Source organism: Micropterus salmoides, unplaced genomic scaffold (assembly GCF_014851395.1).
Source record: "Micropterus salmoides isolate LMB-PRFRI ecotype aquatic unplaced genomic scaffold, ASM1485139v1 Ms_hic_scaffold_23, whole genome shotgun sequence".
Classification (NCBI taxonomy): domain Eukaryota; kingdom Metazoa; phylum Chordata; class Actinopteri; order Centrarchiformes; family Centrarchidae; genus Micropterus; species Micropterus salmoides.
The window spans coordinates 4,696,632-4,717,928 of record NW_024041484.1 but is presented as its reverse complement, the minus strand read 5'-3'; the positions used below and the strand labels follow the sequence as shown (position 1 = coordinate 4,717,928).

General features: G+C 41.7%; 2 protein-coding genes across 6 annotated transcripts in view; both read left to right on the top strand.

Annotated features, from left to right (window-relative positions):
- kcnc2 (potassium voltage-gated channel, Shaw-related subfamily, member 2) overlaps nt 1-21,297 on the top strand; it is a 186,324-nt gene that overhangs the window by 41,514 nt on the left and 123,513 nt on the right. The gene's annotated exons all lie outside the window — the stretch shown is intronic.
- Nucleotides 11,940-20,441, top strand: LOC119918198. The gene is made up of 11 exons (XM_038738807.1): nt 11,940-12,010; nt 12,148-12,203; nt 12,293-12,353; nt 13,066-13,220; nt 13,311-13,375; nt 13,466-13,559; nt 16,016-16,279; nt 16,640-16,930; nt 17,041-17,292; nt 19,685-20,001; nt 20,319-20,441. Exons 1-10 carry the CDS (start codon nt 11,979-11,981, stop codon nt 19,828-19,830), a joined length of 1,416 nt encoding a protein of 471 aa, XP_038594735.1. The 5' UTR covers nt 11,940-11,978; the 3' UTR covers nt 19,831-20,001; nt 20,319-20,441.

Below are 21,297 nucleotides of genomic sequence, written 5' to 3'. Positions count from 1 at the left end.
AACATGTTAAGTGCGGAATTATAATTATAATTATCATTTTAATTTAGTGGTGAATGTTGAAAAGTAGGACATTTGAGTGTTTTACAGATATTTTCCAGAACTACTGGACACCCAGTCTGAAGATGTACACCTAGCTAAAATAAATGCAGTCTAAGACAACATGCCACCAATCAAGTCTACCTTCATGGAATTCAGCCTGAAGTTGGTAGTGACTTTGAATTATATTACATTAAACTAAGAGTTTTTTAATATTAGTCTATACCCTCATTACATACAAATGGGGTGCCAAGTCACCCAGTCAGTGTTTCTTCCACAGCCAACCAGCTCTGTCTTGTATTTCAGCTGTCATTCCTCAGCTGATCCTTGCTGTCACTGTAGAGGTTAATGATAGGAGTCACTTCTTAGTGTCAGCGGTCAAACTGCATCTCAAAAACAGACAAACTCCCTGACTCCAGGTGGTCCACATGTTTCACACATATAAATGATGGAGGAGAAAAGAAAGCTGTGGTGTGTGACTCTTGAAAACTAGAGTTGCAGCTCCCTCTGTAGGCAAATGATAGGAACTTTTGAGGAGCAAGTCTGCTGATTGATGGTGATAATGCTGAACTTTTATACAAGACTATGTATGTTGTTCGCTGTCAAGCTGGACGGCAGCATCCAAATATATGCAGACTACATATGTTTCCTTGGCTGCACTGATCTTGGGGAAATTACATTTTCGTTAAACACACAAATCACAGCAGCAGGAGAGAACAATTGTTTTCAATCTCACAAGAGGCTCGTTAGACGTAGAGAAGCTGCAGAGAGCACAGAAGACAGCTGGGTCCTCGTTAAACACCGAGCTCCGGCTGGGTGGGACATCGATCCATGCGTGACCGCCCGCCTCGCAAAGCCACTGAATGGGTGGTTATCAATGCATGTGTGTGTTTGAGTGTGTGTGGGAGAACGAGTGTCTGAGTGTTCACTTTTCCGTCTGTGAGTGTGAGAAAAATATTTAAGAGGAAAAAGCTCTTGTAATGCACGCTACAGCAGGCCTTTTTCACAGAGAGTTGTTACGCACATTCGCGGTTTCTCACAAATTAGACAGCTGGAAACTTGCTGACACTTTCCCGACAGCCATCGGAGAGCTTATGATGAGTAATGTCACCTTCTATAAACTAATATTTTTCTATGAACTTTAAATGTTTTTCTAAAGCTTAGATTACACTGTCCCAGCACAATAAATGAGTGACTTTCATAATTAGACTTTAGTCTCTTTAAAAATGTATTTTAAGATGGCTGGTATGCATATTTAGTGTCATATTTTCAATCACTGCTTTTTATTATGTTGCTCACGACTCATGGGTTGCACTTTTATTAAATACTGTAGAACATACACTTCCTCCTTACAAATGGAGCAATGATAATTTTGACACAGTGGCTACAGTTAACTATGAAGAAATGTCCTTTTGTTTCCCAAGAAACTCTAACCACGCTCTGTGACATTTGTGCTTACCACCCAGTCCTCTGGAGAAGTGCCCTTTATGAAGAGATGCAGGAATGTGTGTGAGTATATAGCAGGGTAAGCTATAGTTGACTCCACAGTCTACCTACTGCACCGTAAACTGTGACTGAATACTAAACATGTCCAGGAGTGTCACCTCCTGACCCCCTGTAGCTCCCCGAGGAGGCCACCCTGCTATGCATCGAAAAGCCTGCTGCTAACTGCTGGGGGGTTTCTTCTCATGCTGTGTCATCATGAGCCAGTCCACCTCTGTATTTTCACAGCAATAAAAACTTGGAACAGGCACACAGCGATAAAACTGAATGATAAACAAGAATCTACATCCATGCTAGCGGCTGACATCAGCATGCTAACATGCTCACACTGATAATGCTAACATGCTGATGGCAGTGTCATTAATTTAGCAAGCATTCGGGCAGAAACAGGATGTGGCGCCAGAGAAAGCGCTCACCACAGTCACTTGGATTCATTGTCTGGAAACCATGAATGTGCAAAATGTACTACAAATTGGAGGGAGAGAGAGAGAGAGATAGAGAGATACTTTGAGGAGGAGGAAACTTTGACCTCACAGAAGTACCAAAGTCAATGTGTGGACAGACTGACAGATTCCCATCCCTAGAGCCATACTGTGAACATGGCTAAACGCTGCAAGTGCAAAAAACAAGCCCCCCCCCTCAAAGCTAACTTTGCTACTATTTATAGTGCTAGCAGAGGCAGGAGGAGGCTATGGCACCCTGCTTTTCAACCCGCCTCTGAGTGTGGTCATTTGGAATAGCTTAAAGAGGTCATATTATTTTCAGGTTCATAATTTTATATAGGGGTTGTACCAGAACATGTTTATATATTCAAAAAATTCGCTCTGTTTCAGCTATGCAGTGATGCCACTCACTTCTATTTGATCTTTGCGTGAAGTTGCAAATGTGCAGTACCTAGTTAAGGACTACTAGCCAATCAGAGGCAGAGTAGGGCGGGTCCTGACAAGCCCTAACCAGGGCTTTGGTTCAGCTGTACATCTTCCAGCCAACGAGCTTCGCAACCTCGACCAGAGCAAGAGTTTCAGAGCGGTAAGTTATTCAATTGAATTTTGATTTTTCATGCAAGTTTTAACTAAGCACTGTCTCTACAACAGTAACAACTTTATGTTCACTGACTGCCTGGAGGGTAGCTAGTGTTTGGTAGGGATAGTGGGGGAGAGGGAAGGCAGCAGGCAGACATCTTGTCACTGTGTGCGCTGCAGCTCAGTGTGTTTCTCCACCAGTGTTTTTCAGGGCGTGCCACACTAGCCGCTAGGCGAATATTATGACAGTTTACAGAAGTAAAGGCTGGACTACAATCGAACCGTTTTCAGGCAGTTCAGGAGCAGTGTTTTCTGTGGGAGATGGGAACTCCCTTTGGGCTGGACTTAGGTTTGCAAAGTGAAAAAGCCCAATTTCATGCACAAAAAAGGTATATAACACAATAAAGGACAAAACTGTCTTTTGATATTCAGGTGCATGTACATCCTGGTTCCTAGCTTAATTTTCTAGTGATTGGTATGCTACTCATGCTATCATGTTAACTATGTTCATAATCTTAGTCTAGTGTGGTAACACGCTAGCGTTTGCTAATTCACACTAAACACAAAGTACAACTGTGTGTACAACAATAGTAATTGAGATGGTTCACTTGGGACCAAAGTAGTCGACCAACCAACCAAAGATGGCATCCATTGGCATGGCTAAAAATGTCTCTTTAAACAGTCAAAGGGAGATGTGTTATGCATAACCACTGAAGCAGGGCACACTTTTTCAGGCTCAGTACTCAGCTTTGAGTGGGAAGAAAGATTTATCATTCATTGTTATAAATGTCAGAGGTTTGTGGATAAGTATAATGTGTCCTCCACCCGCGAAAAGCATTATGACAAAAACTCGACAAATTAGATTCTTTTTGGCCCTAAGACTGACTTTATATCAGTTACAATGCTGAAACTGAAAAGACTGTGAATGGAGTTCGACCTACCTGAGCTAGCATATCCCTGCGGTCAGCATCCCTGTACAGGGGCAGGTACTTGTGCAGGATCCGCAGTGTGTGTTGTTTAAAGATGGCTGTGATGTACACAGTGCTCTCCAACGCAGAGACTGGCTTGTTGAAGACACCATACACAAAGAGCACCCCCTCTTCTGAGGTCGTACCTGGAAGACAAAACACAGAGCCTCAGTCCACGAAACAAGTAGACTTCTATGTTACCCGAAGCTTTTCTCTTATTTGCATACAGCAACATAAACACCTGTAAAATATAATGAAATGCATTTGTTGTTATTTTCACAAATTGTAACCACCTTTGTGGGGGTCTGATTAGGAGCCCACAATTCACTTTGGGTCTGGGTCCCCTTAGCAGTTTATTCCGGCCCTAACTGACTACCAGTGTGTTGTGACTGCTCTTTGTTCATCACCCGGGTCCAAGCTCCCAGCCACTATAAAAGCCGCCTCATCACCCCCTTTATTTGCCATGGCCTCGGGTCCAGCCCTGTCAAATCTGAATCTGCAAATTAACTACAGCTGTCAGATCAAAGTAATCACGTAACATAGTAGAATAAGTGGTATAAAAATGTAAATACTTAAGTAGCTCAAAACTGTACTTAAGTACAGTACTTGACAAAATGTACTCCGTAGCAGCATTAGTGGCAGTAGAGGCCGCTTCATAATAATAAAGGGTCATTTTACGCTTATTGTTTTTGTGTGTCTTACCCAGCAGCACTGGCTTCTCTTTCTGCCAGTGGCCCTTTAGGAAGGCAATGACAGCTTGCTCTTTTATTAACTCCCCATCAATGTAAGGGCCCCAGGTCTCAAAAACCTCCAGGAACCTGAACGGGTTCACAATCTTGGAACCTGAGGTCAAAAACACATCAGTTAGATTGAAAATGCAGTCTGAGAACAGAGAGCAACAGGCTTGAACTAGATAAAGATGCAAGACTTGATGGATTCATGAGACAGTGACAAGGAATGTAAAATTCTGTAATAATAAACCTGCTGTTGATACATATTTTATATATTTTTTTGTTTTAAGCCATAAGAGCTGAATTGACTTTTCACCAGTATCTTTTCGGTCCACATTTTTGCACCTGAAAGTGATTTCACGCAGGCAGAAAACAGCAGCTGATGACGCAATCAGAGTCAGTGATACTGATCAATAAACCTGTCTACCCTGCAGATATATTACAGTCATTTTGAGCTGTGAGGCGGTATAATCCCTCTAATTGCCCCTTCAGAGGCCCACTATCCTCGATTGTCATTATTTTGTTTTCCAATATGCCACGGCTCGGGATAAAAACTGTGTTTTTCATCATATTTTTCAGATAAATGTACTATATCCTGCCTTCTTATGTAACTGTGTGGGAAGCCCTGAGCATTGCTTTAAATTTGGTGAGCTTTTTTTGCGGCGCCCTACTTGTTTTCATCTGGGCAGCGAGGACGGCCTGTGGAGTGAGAGACAGCAGGCAGACGATGTCGCTCACAGAGCAGTTGGTCTTTTTAGCAAAGTCTTTTCCCAGCCTCAGGGCGTCGTGTCTGGAAAAGTAGACGCAGAAAAACAAAATTAAGGTTCAGCTTGAAGTTGTCTGTAAGCACGCTGGAGACTTTCCCACACGGTTTGACAGCAAGAACTCAAGAAAACACCCCCCACCCCCACTCCTGAATACTTTTGAAAGCTCTTTGAGTCCATAGTATGTTGTCACTTCAGTCAGGCATAAATCAATCACATATAAGTAACCAATGCCAACCTAAGCCGATGGTTCCTCACCTGGTCTTCAGAGGGATGGAGAAAGGCAGACTCTGCAGGACAGCCTGTTGAAACAGAGGTTTGCTGCTCTGGATCATCAGGTGAAGACTTACTGACTGAGCACCTGCACTCTCTCCAAATATTGTCACCTGATCAAAAAAACAAAAAACAACACAACACAGCGGCTTGACATTAAAAGCCACAATCAGCAGCTTCACATGATAGAAACAAGAGAGGACACTTCTGCTAACTGTTTGAGCTTCACTACCCAGAAACACTTGTTTTACAATCTGGCGTCTAAAATAACTGGGAAGCGTTCCATTCACAAGTTTACATTATTCTTCTTATGGTCCTCTACTTCAGCGGTTCTCAACCTGGGGGTCCCAAGGTCATTTCCACCAGATAGTTGTTGATAAAAAAAAAAATTCTAATTATATATTTTAAATAAAATAAAAATATTTTAGAGTATGGAATGTTTTTTACGTCACATTGCCTGTACTAAATTTCATGACAATCCGAGTTGTCAGTACATTTTACTAAAAAACACAAAGGTCAACCTCATGGTAGTACTAGAGGGAGGAAAAAAACAGACCAAAGTCAGTAGGATTCATGCTCTGGAAACTATGAGTGTCTCTAAAACATGTGCCAATCTGACCTGAAAACTTACCAGCAGTGAAATATCATATGTGAACAAAATTTTGTACCAGCGTTTCCCTACTTATTTAGCTTGTGACCCTAGATGACATACAGTATTTTAATTCTTAAACAGCAGTATGGCACAGTATGGTTACCGTAGTATGGCACAACCACAAACTTTAATTATTTACAATAAACATCCTTGACTGCTACATTTAAAATTCTTTAAGGCCTGAAATAATTAATTTGAATGCAGTGACACTATAAAAGCTTGTAAGCGTAAAGTTTGTGCAGTACACAAAATAAAGGAGATAACCATTTAAGGTTAGAAAATTAAATAGTACACCGACAGTGTGCGTGTGTGAATGTTTTCTGTGTGTGCCTGCTTGCCTTGCTGGGATCACCTCCGAACACTGCAATGTTCCGCTGGACCCAAAGAAGAGCTGCCTGCTGGTCCAATATCCCATAATTCCCTGCAGCTGAGGTGTGAGGGTCTTTGCCCGACACAAGGAACCCAAAGGCACCTTAAATCATGCATCAATTCACATGATTAGTGAGACATAATTTACTCCGGCATGACATTAATTTCACCCGAGTTCCAAATTACCGTTCACATATCTCTACTTTCAGGAAAGCAGAGTAATTACCAACAGGCAAACATACACATGCCCCCCCCCCCCCCCCAACCCATGGTTTCACTGTATGTGTATTCAGAGCCAGTGAGCAACCGACATTCAAAATACTAATAATTTTTTAAAAACTGCGATACAATAATTTTCGGCTTTAATTTGTTAACACGAATATAACGCGTTAACGTGGTATAATATAATATAACACCCAGGTTAATATACTGGAATAGGTCCATTAAAAGGACCACCAAACTTTCATACCCAGTCGGTACTCCACGCTTACAACAACAGTGCGGGTGAAGTTACTGATGAAGCGTCCGTCGTACAGGGGCTTGGAGGCAGAGCCAGCAATGAAATCCCCACCATGGATCCACACCATGACAGGCAGTGAGCTCCTCAGAGGGGAGCTGAAGTTCACATCCACAGGGACAAAGATGTTGAGGTAGAGACAGTCCTCACTGACCTATTTGGCACAGTGGAAGAAATAGTCAGTCTGTTTTTTGATCATTTAAAATCAATATGTCATTTAGTTGTAGCTAAAATTATATTGTCAGGCTACAAAACACTATTGTTCAAGTATATTTATAAATGTAGGGTTAGAGGGGATCTATTTGTTTTTCATTTTTTTCTGCCATATACTATATCTACATCTGTTACAATGTCAGATGTTTGTACGAACTGTGGCCAAAGTTTCAAATAATGAGGTAAACATATGCAAACGTAATCCCTGCTCCAGAGAGCTCTGAATACTAGGTTTCCTGGGGATTTTTCTCCTTTCTCCAGTGCTGGCACATTGCTAAAATTAAGGTCTGGTTATGCAAGACTACTCTGCGCAGACACTAAAGGACTGCATTTAGAAGAAATTATTAGGGCTTAACAATTTCAAGTTAATTTGCAGAAGACAGCAGGACAGTAAAAAGTTCCTGTTCGTTCAGCCAGGGCTACATGAGAAACATCATCGTCAGGCTAAGCCAATCAGAGGCAGAGTAGGGAAAATATGTCCCCTTTACGCAGCCACTATTTTTTAAGGCTAAGTTACGTTACACTGAAGCTTGGTAAAAAGCTCAGAAACTCAACCTTCCAGGTTAGCTTATAGCAGGCTAGTTAGCTACTAAGGTTTTGAAAAAAAATATTCAGTATTGCCTTCACAATAGATTTTAGAGACTTTTTGGTGTAGTAAGGCCTTTTCAGACAGGGAACTACTCTTATAAATACATCTCCTAGAAATTGAAAACTCAATTATATAACTTCTAACTTTCAAATTAGTTCAGTTAGTAAGTTTAAAAGTGAGTTTAGTTTGGTTGAGTACGCCAACTAGTTCTACTCTGTGATTACCTCTAGTGTTTAGTTTAGCTAGCGTTAACCTTCCTACCTGATCACCTCTCATTGAAGATGAATTACTAAGTGTGTTTCCGGTCTGAAAACGCCTTTAGGTGAACTGGGACTCATGGTCCCAGTATTCCTAAAATCCTGGCTACGGCCCTGCAGGGGAAGATGTGTACACTTTCATTGTAATGGATGGGTGGAATCTTGGAGTCCAGAATTCTTGTAATACATCCATAGCTTAGCTCTTAGTGGCTCTTTAGCTCCGTCATGATCAACTGGATTTATGTGCACAAAATATCTTTGAGAAAGGTTTATATAACCAAAACGCAAATCTGTTTTCAAGGCACAATTAAGGACTTTCTAGCATCTAGCAGGTGGAACTTATTTTACTGTTGTACTCACTGTAAGCCACTCTGTCCCAAAATACCTAAAATGCAAACATGTTATTACATGCCAAAGTGAACTATCTCAACAACATGCAAATAAGTCAGAAGTTGTGTTGTTCCTTACTTTTTGAGGACACTCCTCAGGTCCCCTGCAGGCCTGCACACATGCCGCCCTGGGGAAGGATGCGTCATAAACCCCTGTCCAAGGACTCACAGGTCTAGGGGGCTTCCAGCGATAAGCCCCAACTGGGGGGTCTGCATATGGTATCCCATAGAATATATGGGCCTTCTCCACTGTAATCCCCTTGATCTGGCCATCTTTGGTTGACACCACAGGTCCAGGAGCCCCATTTGTATCCCGACTGACTGTTTTGTCCTTGGTTTGCTCTGTGATTGAGAGGCCCTCCTGCCGTACCAGCTCCTTCAGGGAGTTTATCTCAAAGTCTCTGTTGATGATGAGTGGCTCCTCTCTCACCAGCAGCCCGGGGAAGATACTTCTCAGAAAGCTGACAAGGTCGATGTCATCATCATTTTTCATTGCCTCTCCAGAGGCCAGCACTAAACTTAGTGTGCACAGCAGCAGCCAACAGTGCCAGCTCTCCATATTGCGTTAGAATACTCTTATACTTCCCAAGACCCTGCTGCTCAGATTCTGATTTGACTTGAATTATAGCCCAGCAGAGGTAGAAAAAGTTGCAGCCCCCACAAGCCAACAGCCTGAAACTCTTCAGATACTGTGCATACTTGTGACTCCAATTTAGTATGTTGCTTGTTAAGATTTATCAGACAAAAGCTCCTTTGTCTGATTGCTGTCCAGTAGACCCTGAACAGCTGGACACAGCGATGCAGGACCAGTAATAGAGGACAAGTCGTCTTTCGTTTGCCTAATGTAATCACAAAGTCACACAGAAGGTAAATGAGAATAAGTCTTAGAGCAGGCTTCAGGAAGGCATAAGTGTTTGTTTCGGGTTTCTTTCTTTTTTTTTAAATCAGTTTCTTGCCATGCCGCTTGATCAGTTACTGACGTTTGAATAAAATATTTACACATTTATTTGTGTACTTTGCAGATGGTGGACTGCAAATTTCATATAGGTGCACAATGCCACCTACAGGCCTTCTGCGTCACAACATGCAACATGGGGTTCCAAGAGACTTCTGAGGAGTCATGACAGCAGGAAGGCAAAAATGTCACAAAGAATTATTTATTTAATTATTTCCCCCTTTTCTTTTTTGCCTTTTTCTTTACGAAATACTGAATACTTAGCAATTAAAGCTGAAGCAATCTTAGATTGGAAGAACTGCAATTTATCAGTCCCTCCAGGATTTCTGAGGGGCCTGAGATTGTTGCAGTCTAAAATGCCTGATTTTGCGGCAGCTTTTCTAAAAACGTTTGGGGCGTTTTTTGCGATGAAATAGTGAGATTTCCCGGACCTAACCTGAACCCTGCATATTTAAAACCAGCTTACCTTGATTATTTCAGGGCTTGCAATTTACCGGGACGCAGCAGCCCGTGTCACAGTGAGTTGTCTCGTCTGATTTCCTCCATGCGTTTCTGCCACTCTGTCAAGATCGAAAGCCTACTGTTTTTCACGGTCCTTTTTTGTCGGCAAGTGAGACGTTACTTGTAAATCAGGAAATGACAAGCTGACATAACGTAACTGGAAACGGCGAGGATAGGACAAATTTGAGGGAGTGTCACGCTGAATTCTCGGGAATTTGTTGCGATTGCGACATCTCAAATTCTGGATAGACTGAATTATGTCCACACTAAACCTAAAATGTAGTCTTTGGAGTTGTTCTGCCTGTCCTTTTGTTTTCATCACAAAGGCTAGTCTCCAATATTCTCCTCTTTCGTCATGATAGGCCTTCTGACTATAAGAATAGAATACTATTGTATCAGGTAATCCACCGTCACGTTTACTGATAAAACAGGTGAACGTGGGCAAGTCTGGTCCATCAACCATCCGTCTGACAAACTTTACATGGTTACTTGCTACTTTGTGATAGGCTACATTTGTTCGAAATTTGAATGCACTTGTAGGCCTACCTACGACAAGCATTGTGAGGGACTCATCAAGAGGCTATTAGGCTACACAGTTCAGGAATCACTTTTATGTCTTAGCTTTGGCAACCCGTTCTCATCCCAAGGTCAAGAACCGTTGGCATTGCCGTTTAACGCCCTGTGTAGTCCGGGTCTGACCACCAATCCACCCCAATCAACTCCTTACTCTTATTTCTACTCGGCCTACTTTAGTTTTACAAAAGGCTTCCCCCATTGAGTTCAACCATGACGCTGAAGGACGTGTCAAAGCATATTTGAGCCCTGGGAATGAGAATGGGATGGCTTTGGAGGGACTTTTCTAAATTTGAGAAAATAACCCGGATGAAATCATCGTCATCATCATTGAGATGCATTATAGTAAATGTGGGTCCAGTGTTTTATACAAGGACATATACAAGGGACTGGCATCGGTATTAGTTTTAAATGTATCATAGGCCTATATTATATGAAAAACAAAAGACTTCTAGTAACTTGGTGAAGCAGGTGAGTGAATGGTGCATTCACATGCACCTCGGATAATCCCATCTCTCGAGTTTGAAGTCCTTTCAACTTCGGTTTGTTCATGTGCTTTTAAAGTGTGAATGTGGGAACAACGTGGACGCTACTAAAAAGAAGTGTTGAATCAAGACTGCTGAAACAGTTTGGAGCTTTCTATTACAAAGTGATTTTTGTCCCAGAGTTGTTAATGCACCAGTAGGCCTATATTAGGCAACCTGAAACTACAAAAATATTGCTTGAAGGCCTACTGCAAATAGGTTGTGGACTGTAAACTAACAGTTATAACCTAATATCATATTACAATGAAATGTTATCAAAACATGAATAGGCCTTGTCAGAGTGTACCATCCTGTCTGCCTACAGCCAAGGGTGTCACTTGGTGTTGAAAAGTGGCAGGGACATTTAAGGGCTCATATGGGTGTTATGAAACACTTAGTCCATGCCACGTGATAATGCACAATATTGGAGTCAAGAGAACAAGATACTCCAATTCTATTTGGAAGAAGTATTCAATGATGATATAAGCTATTCGATCAGGGGGTCTGGGGGTCCTCCCTCAGAAGATTTTGAGTGTTAAACTATTAATTTTCTGCATTCTGCAGACATTTTCTGCACCAATTTATGGTGTAAATGTCTTTATTTATAAAGGGAAAAAAATTCATGTGGTCGTGATAATTCAGAATATAAAAATCGATTATCGAATATAATACAATAATCACCAGCCTGTTTTTTTTTGGACAAGGCAGATCTGTTTCTTCTATATTTACTTTGCATTTCATGTTTTCCTATTGTGCAAGTATACCTTTCTCAAAGAATTTTATTTGTTATTTAACATTTCTTGTTGCAAGCTAATTTTCAAAAAACTTTTGGCAAATTCTTTCAAAAAGCGGTTGGGGACATGTCCCCAGCGTCCCCAGTGTAAATGACACCACAGCCTACATGATTTCGCACCATTAATCAAAGGTTTCTAACCATCAACCATGTTGAGAGCCATGTTTCTACATATAGGATGTCAACAACTCAGCAACTCTACCAACATTTTCTCAAATTTTCTGAGTTGTTCCAACCTCAGGGGGCGTTCACGTAGATTTTCCCAAAGACACCACATGAAAGCACAGGAAGGCAGCGCACACCTGCCACTCATTAGCAGTCTGTCATTTCCAGCCAGGCCAAACACAACATGCTCTCCTTCGCAGGAATTGCCACGAAAATGTAAGAGAATAAGTGCCGGTTTTATGTCCCCTATCTCTTCCGAATTCAACGAATTAATCAGCGACCTTGAGTGTCATGAAAGGTGCTATCAGATAAAATGTATTACTTAGTATTTATTAGGCTATTTACATTTTCAGGAACTCCTTAGAGTTTTCGTTAAGCTTCTTCATACTGGTGTCTCATATATCGTTGGGTGAGTAGCACACTGCATCAGACATCAGGCCTATTACTGCGTTAAAATAAACAGGAGTTTGTTACATTTGGATACTGTTTTCCTTCCAGGACGATCCAGTGGTATTTCCTTCTCAATATGCTGGATGAGCAAGGACGACGCTCTGGAAAGGTAAACATAAGAAACAAGCGTTTTTAAGGGTGTAGTTTACAGTGTTTCACACAGTGCTTAATGATGCCTGATCAAGTGTTTATCTGCCATGTAAAAAGAACCTGTCGCCAAACTCCATTCACAAAACCACAAATTAGTGTTTCTGGGCAAATCTGGACCCATGGTAGAACATAACTTAAGCCTACATAGATTTTAGGACTCATTATATATTTGTGGTGATTTCGGCATACCTATAACAGCTATAATTGAAAATGCTCTCAAATGCAGGATCAGATCAAGACTTTTTGGAGCACAAAGTAGATTCCCTCACCCTCTATGAAATAATTTTTTTTTTTTATTTGTTTGGAGTTCTGTGGTGGCCAAATGTATGTGCATACCTGAACATTAGACTACACTGCAACATGTAATTCCAAAATGAGAAACACTAATCTGCAGCTGTAACAACCTCCACTCCTCTTTTTACCAGCTGGTGGAACCTGGCTGCATGAATTTGCTCCCATTCAGACACAAGAGCATTAGATAAGTTGGCACTAGTGTTGGATTGAGTTGTTCCCCACCAAAACCATTTCTGTATGGATCTTCATTTGTACACTGGGGCATTGTCATGTGAAAACTGGAAAGGGTCTTCCCCATATTGTTGCCACAAAGGTGGAAGCGTGCACACACATGCTAAAAATGGAGTGTAGCAAAGCTTTTTCTTCCATCCTTTAAGGCAAAATGGAAACATATGGCTCAATGATACAGCGCTGAAATCCATCAGGAAGCTGGGTAAAGTTACCTCCCTGACGGTGTACCCAGCTGTAGAAAACAAGCTAACGCTTCAGTATGGAGGCTCTGTTCAGGAATGGACTTTAAAAATCAACCCATGTAAGAATCTTTTTAACTTTTTTGATATTTTTACTTGATAAGAACTACTGTTATTGGATGTGAAATGAAATGTGTTTATCTCACTCTAAGGTACAAAGTTAACTAAAATCAGCGGCAGGCAGAAACCCCTAAAGCAACCAACAACTGCCACCAAGGTACTTCTGATATAACATGGAACTACAGTTTTATACTGATCTGATGGTCATGTTATATTTGTATACACAGTCCATTTCACTTTTCTGCAGGGCTTCCTGGAGTTGATGAGTCCCACTGAGGTGTTTGCATGTGAAAACGGCACACTATTTTTCCACCAAGATGAAAACTTCTTCCTTGGAATTGGTGAGATTATCTGTGTGTACTTATTGTAATCTTAAATGTGAAATTACATGTTGACCTGCCCTCAGTTTTTTAATTTTTTAGTTTGGGTTTAGCATTGATGTTTTTTGGTCTGCTTAGCAGATTTCCTTCATGGCTGCTGTCGAGTGGGCGCTTCGTGCTTACGTTCAGTATTAGCACGCAAGTTGTGCCCGAGCTGTTTATCCATACAGCGTGAGCATAAAACTCACAGGTTCTTGCTGTGCAGAAAGGCCTACAGTGTAAAACCGGATTTAGAGTTGAAGTTTATTCAAAATATGCTTTTTGCTTTCTTACACTCGTGTCTTAAGTCAAAATCTGACCAACCAATGTGTAAAATCCATGTTGATCTTACACTTTTGTCAGCTGTTTCCTCCTGTTTCTAGCCTTTATGCTAAGCTAACCTGGCGGTTGCTGGCTCTAGTTTTATATTGAACTGATAGACATGAGAGTGGTATCTCTTTGCAATAAAGTGGATAACAATTATTCCCAAATGTCAAACTTTTCCTTTAAAGGTCATTAAAGTGGCCCTATTATGATTTCATTTATTTTCAGATAGTTTGGGGGTTCCTAGGACTGCATTCTTCTGGACAGAGACCTCTGATGTTTTACCTGGAATTTGCTGTAGCAACTCTCCCAGTTTGGGAGTCACAGTCCCCAGTGCTCTGATTACCACTGGCACCACTGTTGCTCTTACTTTCCACATCTTTTCTAGCTCCTCTTCCAGCCCTTGGTATTTCTCAAGCTTCTCGTGTTCCTTCTTCTTGATGTTGCTGTCGCTTGGGATTGCCACATCTATCACTGCAGCCTTCTTCTGCTGTTTGTCGACCAACACGATGTCTGGTTGGTTAACCGTCACCAGTTTGTCAGTCTGGATCTTGAAGTCCCACAGGGTCTTAGCTCCGTCATTCTCAACTACCTTAGGAGGTGTCTTCCATTTTGACCTTGGGACTTCCAGCCCATACTGACGGCAGATGTTCCTGCACACTATGACAGCTACCTGGTTATGTTGTTCCACATACGCACTTCCTGCCTGCATCTTACACCCTGCTGTTATGTGCTGTACTGTCTCAGGGGCATCCTTGCACTGTCTGCACCTGGGGTCCTGCCTGGTGTGGTAGACCCCAGCCTCTATTGATCTTGTACCGAGTGCCTGATCTTGTGCCGCCACGATTAGTGCTTCTGTGCTTTCCTTCAGTCCAGTCTTTTTTCTTTCTACTATTTGTCTGTGGTACATGCCGTGCAGCGACTTGTCTCTCCATGAAGGTTATTCATCTTCCTTGTCCTCATCTTCACGTTTCTGCTGCCTGAGGTATTCACTAAGTCCTTCATCTTTGGGGGCCATCTTCCTGATGTACTCCTGGATCTTCGTCATTTCATCCTGGACAGTGGTCTTGACACTCACTAGCCCTCGGCCTCCTTCGCTACGCTTGGTGTACAGTCTCAGGGTGCTGGATTTGGGGTGAAACCCTCCATGCATTGTGAGGAGCTTTCTCGTCTTGATGTCAGTGGCCTTTATCTCCTCCTTTGGCCAGTTTATTATACCAGCGGGGTATCTGACTGGCAGGGCGTATGTGTTGATGGCTCGGATCTTGTTCTTCCCATTCAGCTGCCTTTCTCTGTAGGTATTTGGCTGTGGCGGACTTCCTTGCTGCCTCCTCATGCTCAGGCTTCAGACTGGTTTCCAATGCTTTTTTCTGCTTTCGTGCTGAGCTGACGTCAGAGCTGTCCATCCAGCAACTCAAAATATGATGTAGTTTCACCAAAATCAGTGAAAAAGATAAAAGTTGTGTGTTTTGTACAGTATTCAAACATATCTGGTACCTTCAGTGGCCACCTGAAACACTCCAATCCGGCATATTTGGTCTGATAAACCATAAAAGCATCAAATTCAGTGCCTTGTATCACCATTTTCTAAGATAAGTTAAAGCTGTCCTATGCAGCACACCAGCAAAAGGATGCGATAAATTGGCTTGTTTCAGACTGAGAGTGAACTGAGGACCAGTATAGGATAAATAAGTATGTGAACAGGATTGGATTTGAACTGTGACTCATGCAAAGCTACTCTAGTGGAATCTCAGAATAAAAATATAGAGCTGTAAATGTACGTTTTGTCACCTCATGGGTTCAGTGATGATGTTGGTCTGTTTATTTGTCTAAAACGTTGGTCCGGAACACATATACTGTTCTGTAACTGTTCACCAGACTGATGTATTTTCTGAGGGTTTTTGTGGCCCACAGAAGATGGATCCTAATGTTTTGTGGTGACCTTTGGTCAACTGATACCTCCAGGCCAATATCTTATATCATCTAGACAGCAATGAAATTTGCTGAGCACATTTATGCAAGTGGATTGTTTATTATTAATGATGCTTCAAATGACTTCTTCTGTTTTCATGACCACATTTGTATGACTTAAACTCATAATTTTCTCATCCTAGGCTACACAATGCGTCTCCCTGTCAAGCTCGAGTCCTGGGCTCCCTCCATGTTGCTGGTCTCCTGGGTGGACAACCGCCCAGGTGTCAGCCACAGCTACACTGCGACCCTGTACCACACTGAACTAGGCTCCTATAACACTCTCAGCATGGACACTACGTCCGACAACCACTACTGCTTCACAGGTCTGGACTCCTGCGGTTCATACGTGGCTTGTATGGAGACTGCAGGCAGTCACTCCTTCACCTGCTTCTCTACTATTACCGGTATGGACTGGCGGTTGGATGGAGTCGCAGACATCCACAAATGATTGACAGCAAAAAAAAAAAAATAGTTTGAAATGCTTGTTGGTATAAAGATAATTAGAAGAAGAAAAACAAGTATTAAGCAAGTATCATGTCTCTACAAGTAGATTTTTATATCTTAGTAAAATTAACTACCTGGAAGCCAGGGCGCTGAATATCTTTTATAATTTCAAGTACACATGAATGCTAATCATATAGTCTATGATGCTAATGTTGCTTCACATTTGCTGGATGTGTAAATGAGCCACTGCTCAGTTAACCACACTTAAAAGTTGATGATACCCAAAACACATTGCCAACTCTTTGTGCCTTTCCCACCAGACCCAGACATTCCCAAGAACTTTGAGATGACATCACGGACCACCAGCAGCTTATTGCTGTCTTGGGACTTCCCTGAGAACCACAAGATGTCCCTCTTCCTCCTCACCGCCTTCTACCTCAATGGTACAGACCACGTCACAGAAGAGGTACTCCTGTGGCAGAAGGACAGCTTAATGTTCATCTTGTCTGATCTGCAGCCCTGCAGCAAGGTTAAGTTTGGCCTGCAGACGGTTTGCCCGGCAGGGATGGAGTCCCGCTATAGCAAGATGGTCCTGAACGATGGAAACTCAGGTAAGTCCTGCAAGGCTTGATGAACTGACTAAATTACTTTTTTGTAATTGGGAAGAGTTGCTTTAGGTAAAAACTGTAGTGCTTAACACAGTCCCTTCGGTGCTCCTCAGCTTACTCCAGCATCGAGGCCTTGCATCAGACGTCGTTTGGCCCAGACAGCTACACCCTGAGCTGGGAGGTGAGGAACACCTCATCCATCTCTGTTTTCAGAGTCTATCATGAGGGGGCGCTGCAGGGCACCACGCTCATGACCAACTACACTGTGAGGGGGCTGCTGCCATGCCAACAGTACCAGGCCAAGGTGGAGGCGCTGTGTGGAGACGGTGTGCTCATGAGTGCCAAGACGGTCACAGCGCACACAGGTAAGGCAGAAACTAATGAGAGAACACACACTGGTAGAATTAATATGGTTCCATACACGCTACTCATTATGCAGTATTACTCTGTTAACAGAAAGCCGGCAAAGTGATGAGATAGCTGAACCTGCAGTAAAATATCTTCTTGTCCCCATTCCCATCAGTCCTTACGAAGGGGAACTTGGCCATATGTTTTTGTGTCTGGTAGTAGGAGGAAGAAAACAAGTTTTACAAGTTAGCTATATGGGGTCTTTTAGACTAGACTCAAGTTACTTTGGACTTTGATTCAATAAAAGATCAATACTGAGGACAGACAGTGGATTGTAAGTTTACGGGTTTTGTTCTGAGGTGGTTAGCGTACTGTTGAAATTTAAAAGGAAATTGCACAACTTAATAATTTCCCTCAAGAAAGAAGAAATCATGTGTGATATCTAGACAGGCCCCGACCCCGTCTGGATTCATAAATTGCCACTCCTTATACCATAGCGTGCCTGATGCAGCCACAGCTATTAAACGGTCTCTTACTCTACCTGTGACTATTGCAAACACTCTTCTCAAAACTAATTAAAACTTATCTGAGAACCATGGCGCAGGAGCTGGCCATCCTGAGTATTAGAAATCAAAACACTCACAACCTGGACTTAAAGGGGTTAGTATGGGATCAAAAGTAAAAAAAACAAAACAACCTTTACTATCTCACCAGAGGAAATTTTGTTGCCACCAGGTATCTTAACTCATTCATCATAAAGGTGCCGAGGTTTCTGTGCAAACAAAAGAGGACAGTCCAATATGGCCTGGGCCTTCATTCGGACCTGCCTATAGTAGAGGTCGGAGAGCTGCAGCTGGTTCAACCCAATAATCTTACTGGTCACCAGATCACTTTCATTTTTGCTCATCGATACACCAAAGTGTGTGCATGTATACTCACATGTAGGAAAACGGATTCTGTAGTATTGCTAATAGTTTTGCATTCACAGTTGATGTAATGTTTGTTTCTCTGTTTGAGAAATTTATTTAAAATGTAAATAATTTAGCCATAGTTTTGTTGTAAAAGGTTCGTTCTAGCTTCACAGTACAGTTGTGTAACAGGTGTACTGTTACACAACTGGTGGGCTTTTTACAAGAACTTTGATAATGAAATCATGTCCTCTGCCACAATGAGCAGTGTTGGGCAAGTTACTTCCAAAATGTAATACATATAGATTACTAGTTACTGTCATTCAAGAGTTATGTTATTTATTAATTAGTTATATTACAATACTACTGTCGCTAGGGGTGGGAATCACCAGAGGCCCCGCGATACAATATTATTACGATATTTATGTTGCGATTTTAAATTAAATTGAGATATACTGCAATTTATTACCTTTTTCCAACTTCCAATTAGGTCCCTAAAGTCAAACTTTGTCAACATCTGTTTAACTAAAAAGATACACTACTCTGTGTGTTCATATCACTTTTTCAGTCCTCTAATGTTCCTGTTAAGTTTTGTAATGGACTAAAAAAGCAATAGATTTTATTATTCCAGTACCAAAAGTTTGAAATGTTTGTAGGTGTTAGAGTATTATTAAAACCAAAACACAGCATAATTTCATGTTAAAACGCGTTGTAACTCGCGTTACTGAGATTGTAATGGGTATAATTTAATTATATTATATTTTATATTACTAACCTGTGTCCAGTGTTCAAAATAGTGTTATTATATTTATTTTGTGACATTTAAATATCCACACTATGAAAGGTGTTAAATTCCCTCTCTGCTGTAGGAAAGGGGCCCACTCAGGCCCACCATTAGCTGCAGGGGGGGACCCTTACGTTACGTGTTTGCGTTATGGTTCTGGTTGCATACTGTTTCTCTGTTAATATATTATGTACCGAAGTATCTGCATGCACCACAAAGGAGATTATTTATTCTTCTAAAATTGATTGATGCATGCATATATGGGTATAGGACACCCAAATACATCTAGCTGCGGATAGAGTGGTAGTTCCTGTGGATAGAGTGGTAGACCCACTATGAAAAGGCAGTGTTAGGAAGTTCTAAATGGGAAATGGATTGAACTTATACAGTGCCTTCCTAGTCTTCCGACCACTCAAAGCACTTAACACTACATGTCACATTCATTCACTGATGTGATGTTTGGGCCAATCTACATGAAAGTTCCTTTAAAAACTACATGCAAGTGTACCTAGACAAAAATGATGCTGTTTTGAAGGGGAACGGTGGTCACACCAAATATTGATTAGATTTCCCTTTGTATTTTGTTAATTGATAAATATAATCTCTTAACATGCCTATTGAAAGCATTCTTAGTTTACAGCATTTTTCCTATACCCGCCTAAGTCTTTTGCACAGTACTGTGTCTGTGGCCTGATCTGTCTGTATTGATGTATCCAGGAACACATGGTGTGTCTGAGCTGAGGTATCGCTCTAACGACTCCACCGCCCTGTGGAAACCCAGCACCATCAACCAACCAGCTGTGGCCTTTTTATATATGAACTGTCTCTGGAGAATGGCACCAGCATCCAGGGCAGCCGTGTGACTGACCCAAAGCTGGGTCTACCGGGGTTGGAGGAAGGGAAGACCTATGTCCTCAGTGTGTGGGAGGAATGTGACGGACAGTGGGAATCGGAACATTCTCGTGTGGTTTTTGAGGGAGCTTATTCATCCTTAGGGCTCCTCTTGAGGGCTGCTGGATCTGATCTGAACAGAGGTCAGTCTGAATGTTCCATTAGTCCTATAAGGACAAGGGATCTGTAGTTGTGTGGTGGTTTTTAGTTTGAATGTCTGTTTGTTGACTAGACATAAAGACAATCCACTGAACATTTTGTGACTGTATTAAACAGCAATCTGTTGAAAGTATTAATTCAAGAAAGCTGGAATAAAAAGAAAAATAATGTGTAAAAAAAACTAAACAAAAACACATTATTTTTTGTTATTTTTCTCCAGCGTAGGCCTAAATCTGATAATGATATACTGGATTTCTTTAATAATCTTTCATGCTGTGTCTCCATTTTGTGACTTCTGTAGGGCTGGATTTAGATTTTTCCGCCATGGTACTCACAATGGTCGTGCCCTGGTCACTACCCGACGATCTACAGGATGATGTGTCAGAACCAAGAGCTGAAATGAGGGAGATTTTTAAAGATAAGGTAGAAGAATCTTCATTGTTTACATATATCTCAATGAAATTTTAATGGTTTTTCAAGCTAGCTGCGTGGCCCTGTGGATGGTAATGTCGGTGTGTCGGTCTCCCTCAAAATTAACGAAATTCCCGTCAGCCTCAGCTCAGCTCAGCTTTGTGTTTAGCGCTTATTAGCAGAAAGCTAACAAGCTAAACTAAGATTGTCAGCATGAGAAATATTATACATGCTTAACATCTGCATGTTAGCATGCTGACGGTAGCATTTGCTCAAGTAAAGCCTCACAGAGCTGCTACCATGGCTGTAGACCAGGGGTCATGTTCAAGGGCCAGAATTTCTACACTGTGTCGGCCGGCCTTTCAATTTAAAGAAATTATTTAGACTTAATTAGCATATTCTTGTTTACCCCCAGGTAAATCCTTAATAATAACTATACATACTTAACTAGAATATGCTCTCAGACTTCTGCCAAGGAGGAAGTTCATGCTGATGGTTAAAGTCTGTAATTGTAAATATAACATTGGCAGGAAATATTATTCAACCTGTTTCGCTAACGCTATTATGCATTTGAGACATTTTTGTGCATGTGTAGTTACTGGTGGTAACAGCAGATGTGAATTAATAGCCTACTGCACGTCACAGAAGTCAGGGGCAGCAAATCAACTATTGTCAGGCTGGCAGTAATTGGTCTTTTTCAATAATAATGTGAGTAGGGCTGACCCAGAATAGCATCGAGTCTTTGAATAGTCGAAGATTCGATGCTTTGATGGGCGGAGCTTGATTCGACTGTCAATCTCACAGTCGACGCTTCGCAGCGAAACAAGGATCATGCCATTTTGGTGAAATGGGGGTGCTCAACGTCTGAT

Excerpts from the sequence above, each read along its gene's own strand:
- LOC119918198 (XM_038738807.1), top strand. The coding sequence starts at position 11,979 with ATGCTCTCCTTCGCAGGAATTGCCACGAAAAT. Across the intron at positions 13,221-13,310 it reads GACTTTAAAAATCAACCCAT|GTACAAAGTTAACTAAAATC; the intron begins GTAAGAATCTTT and ends TCTCACTCTAAG. Across the intron at positions 13,560-16,015 it reads AAACTTCTTCCTTGGAATTG|GCTACACAATGCGTCTCCCT; the intron begins GTGAGATTATCT and ends TTCTCATCCTAG.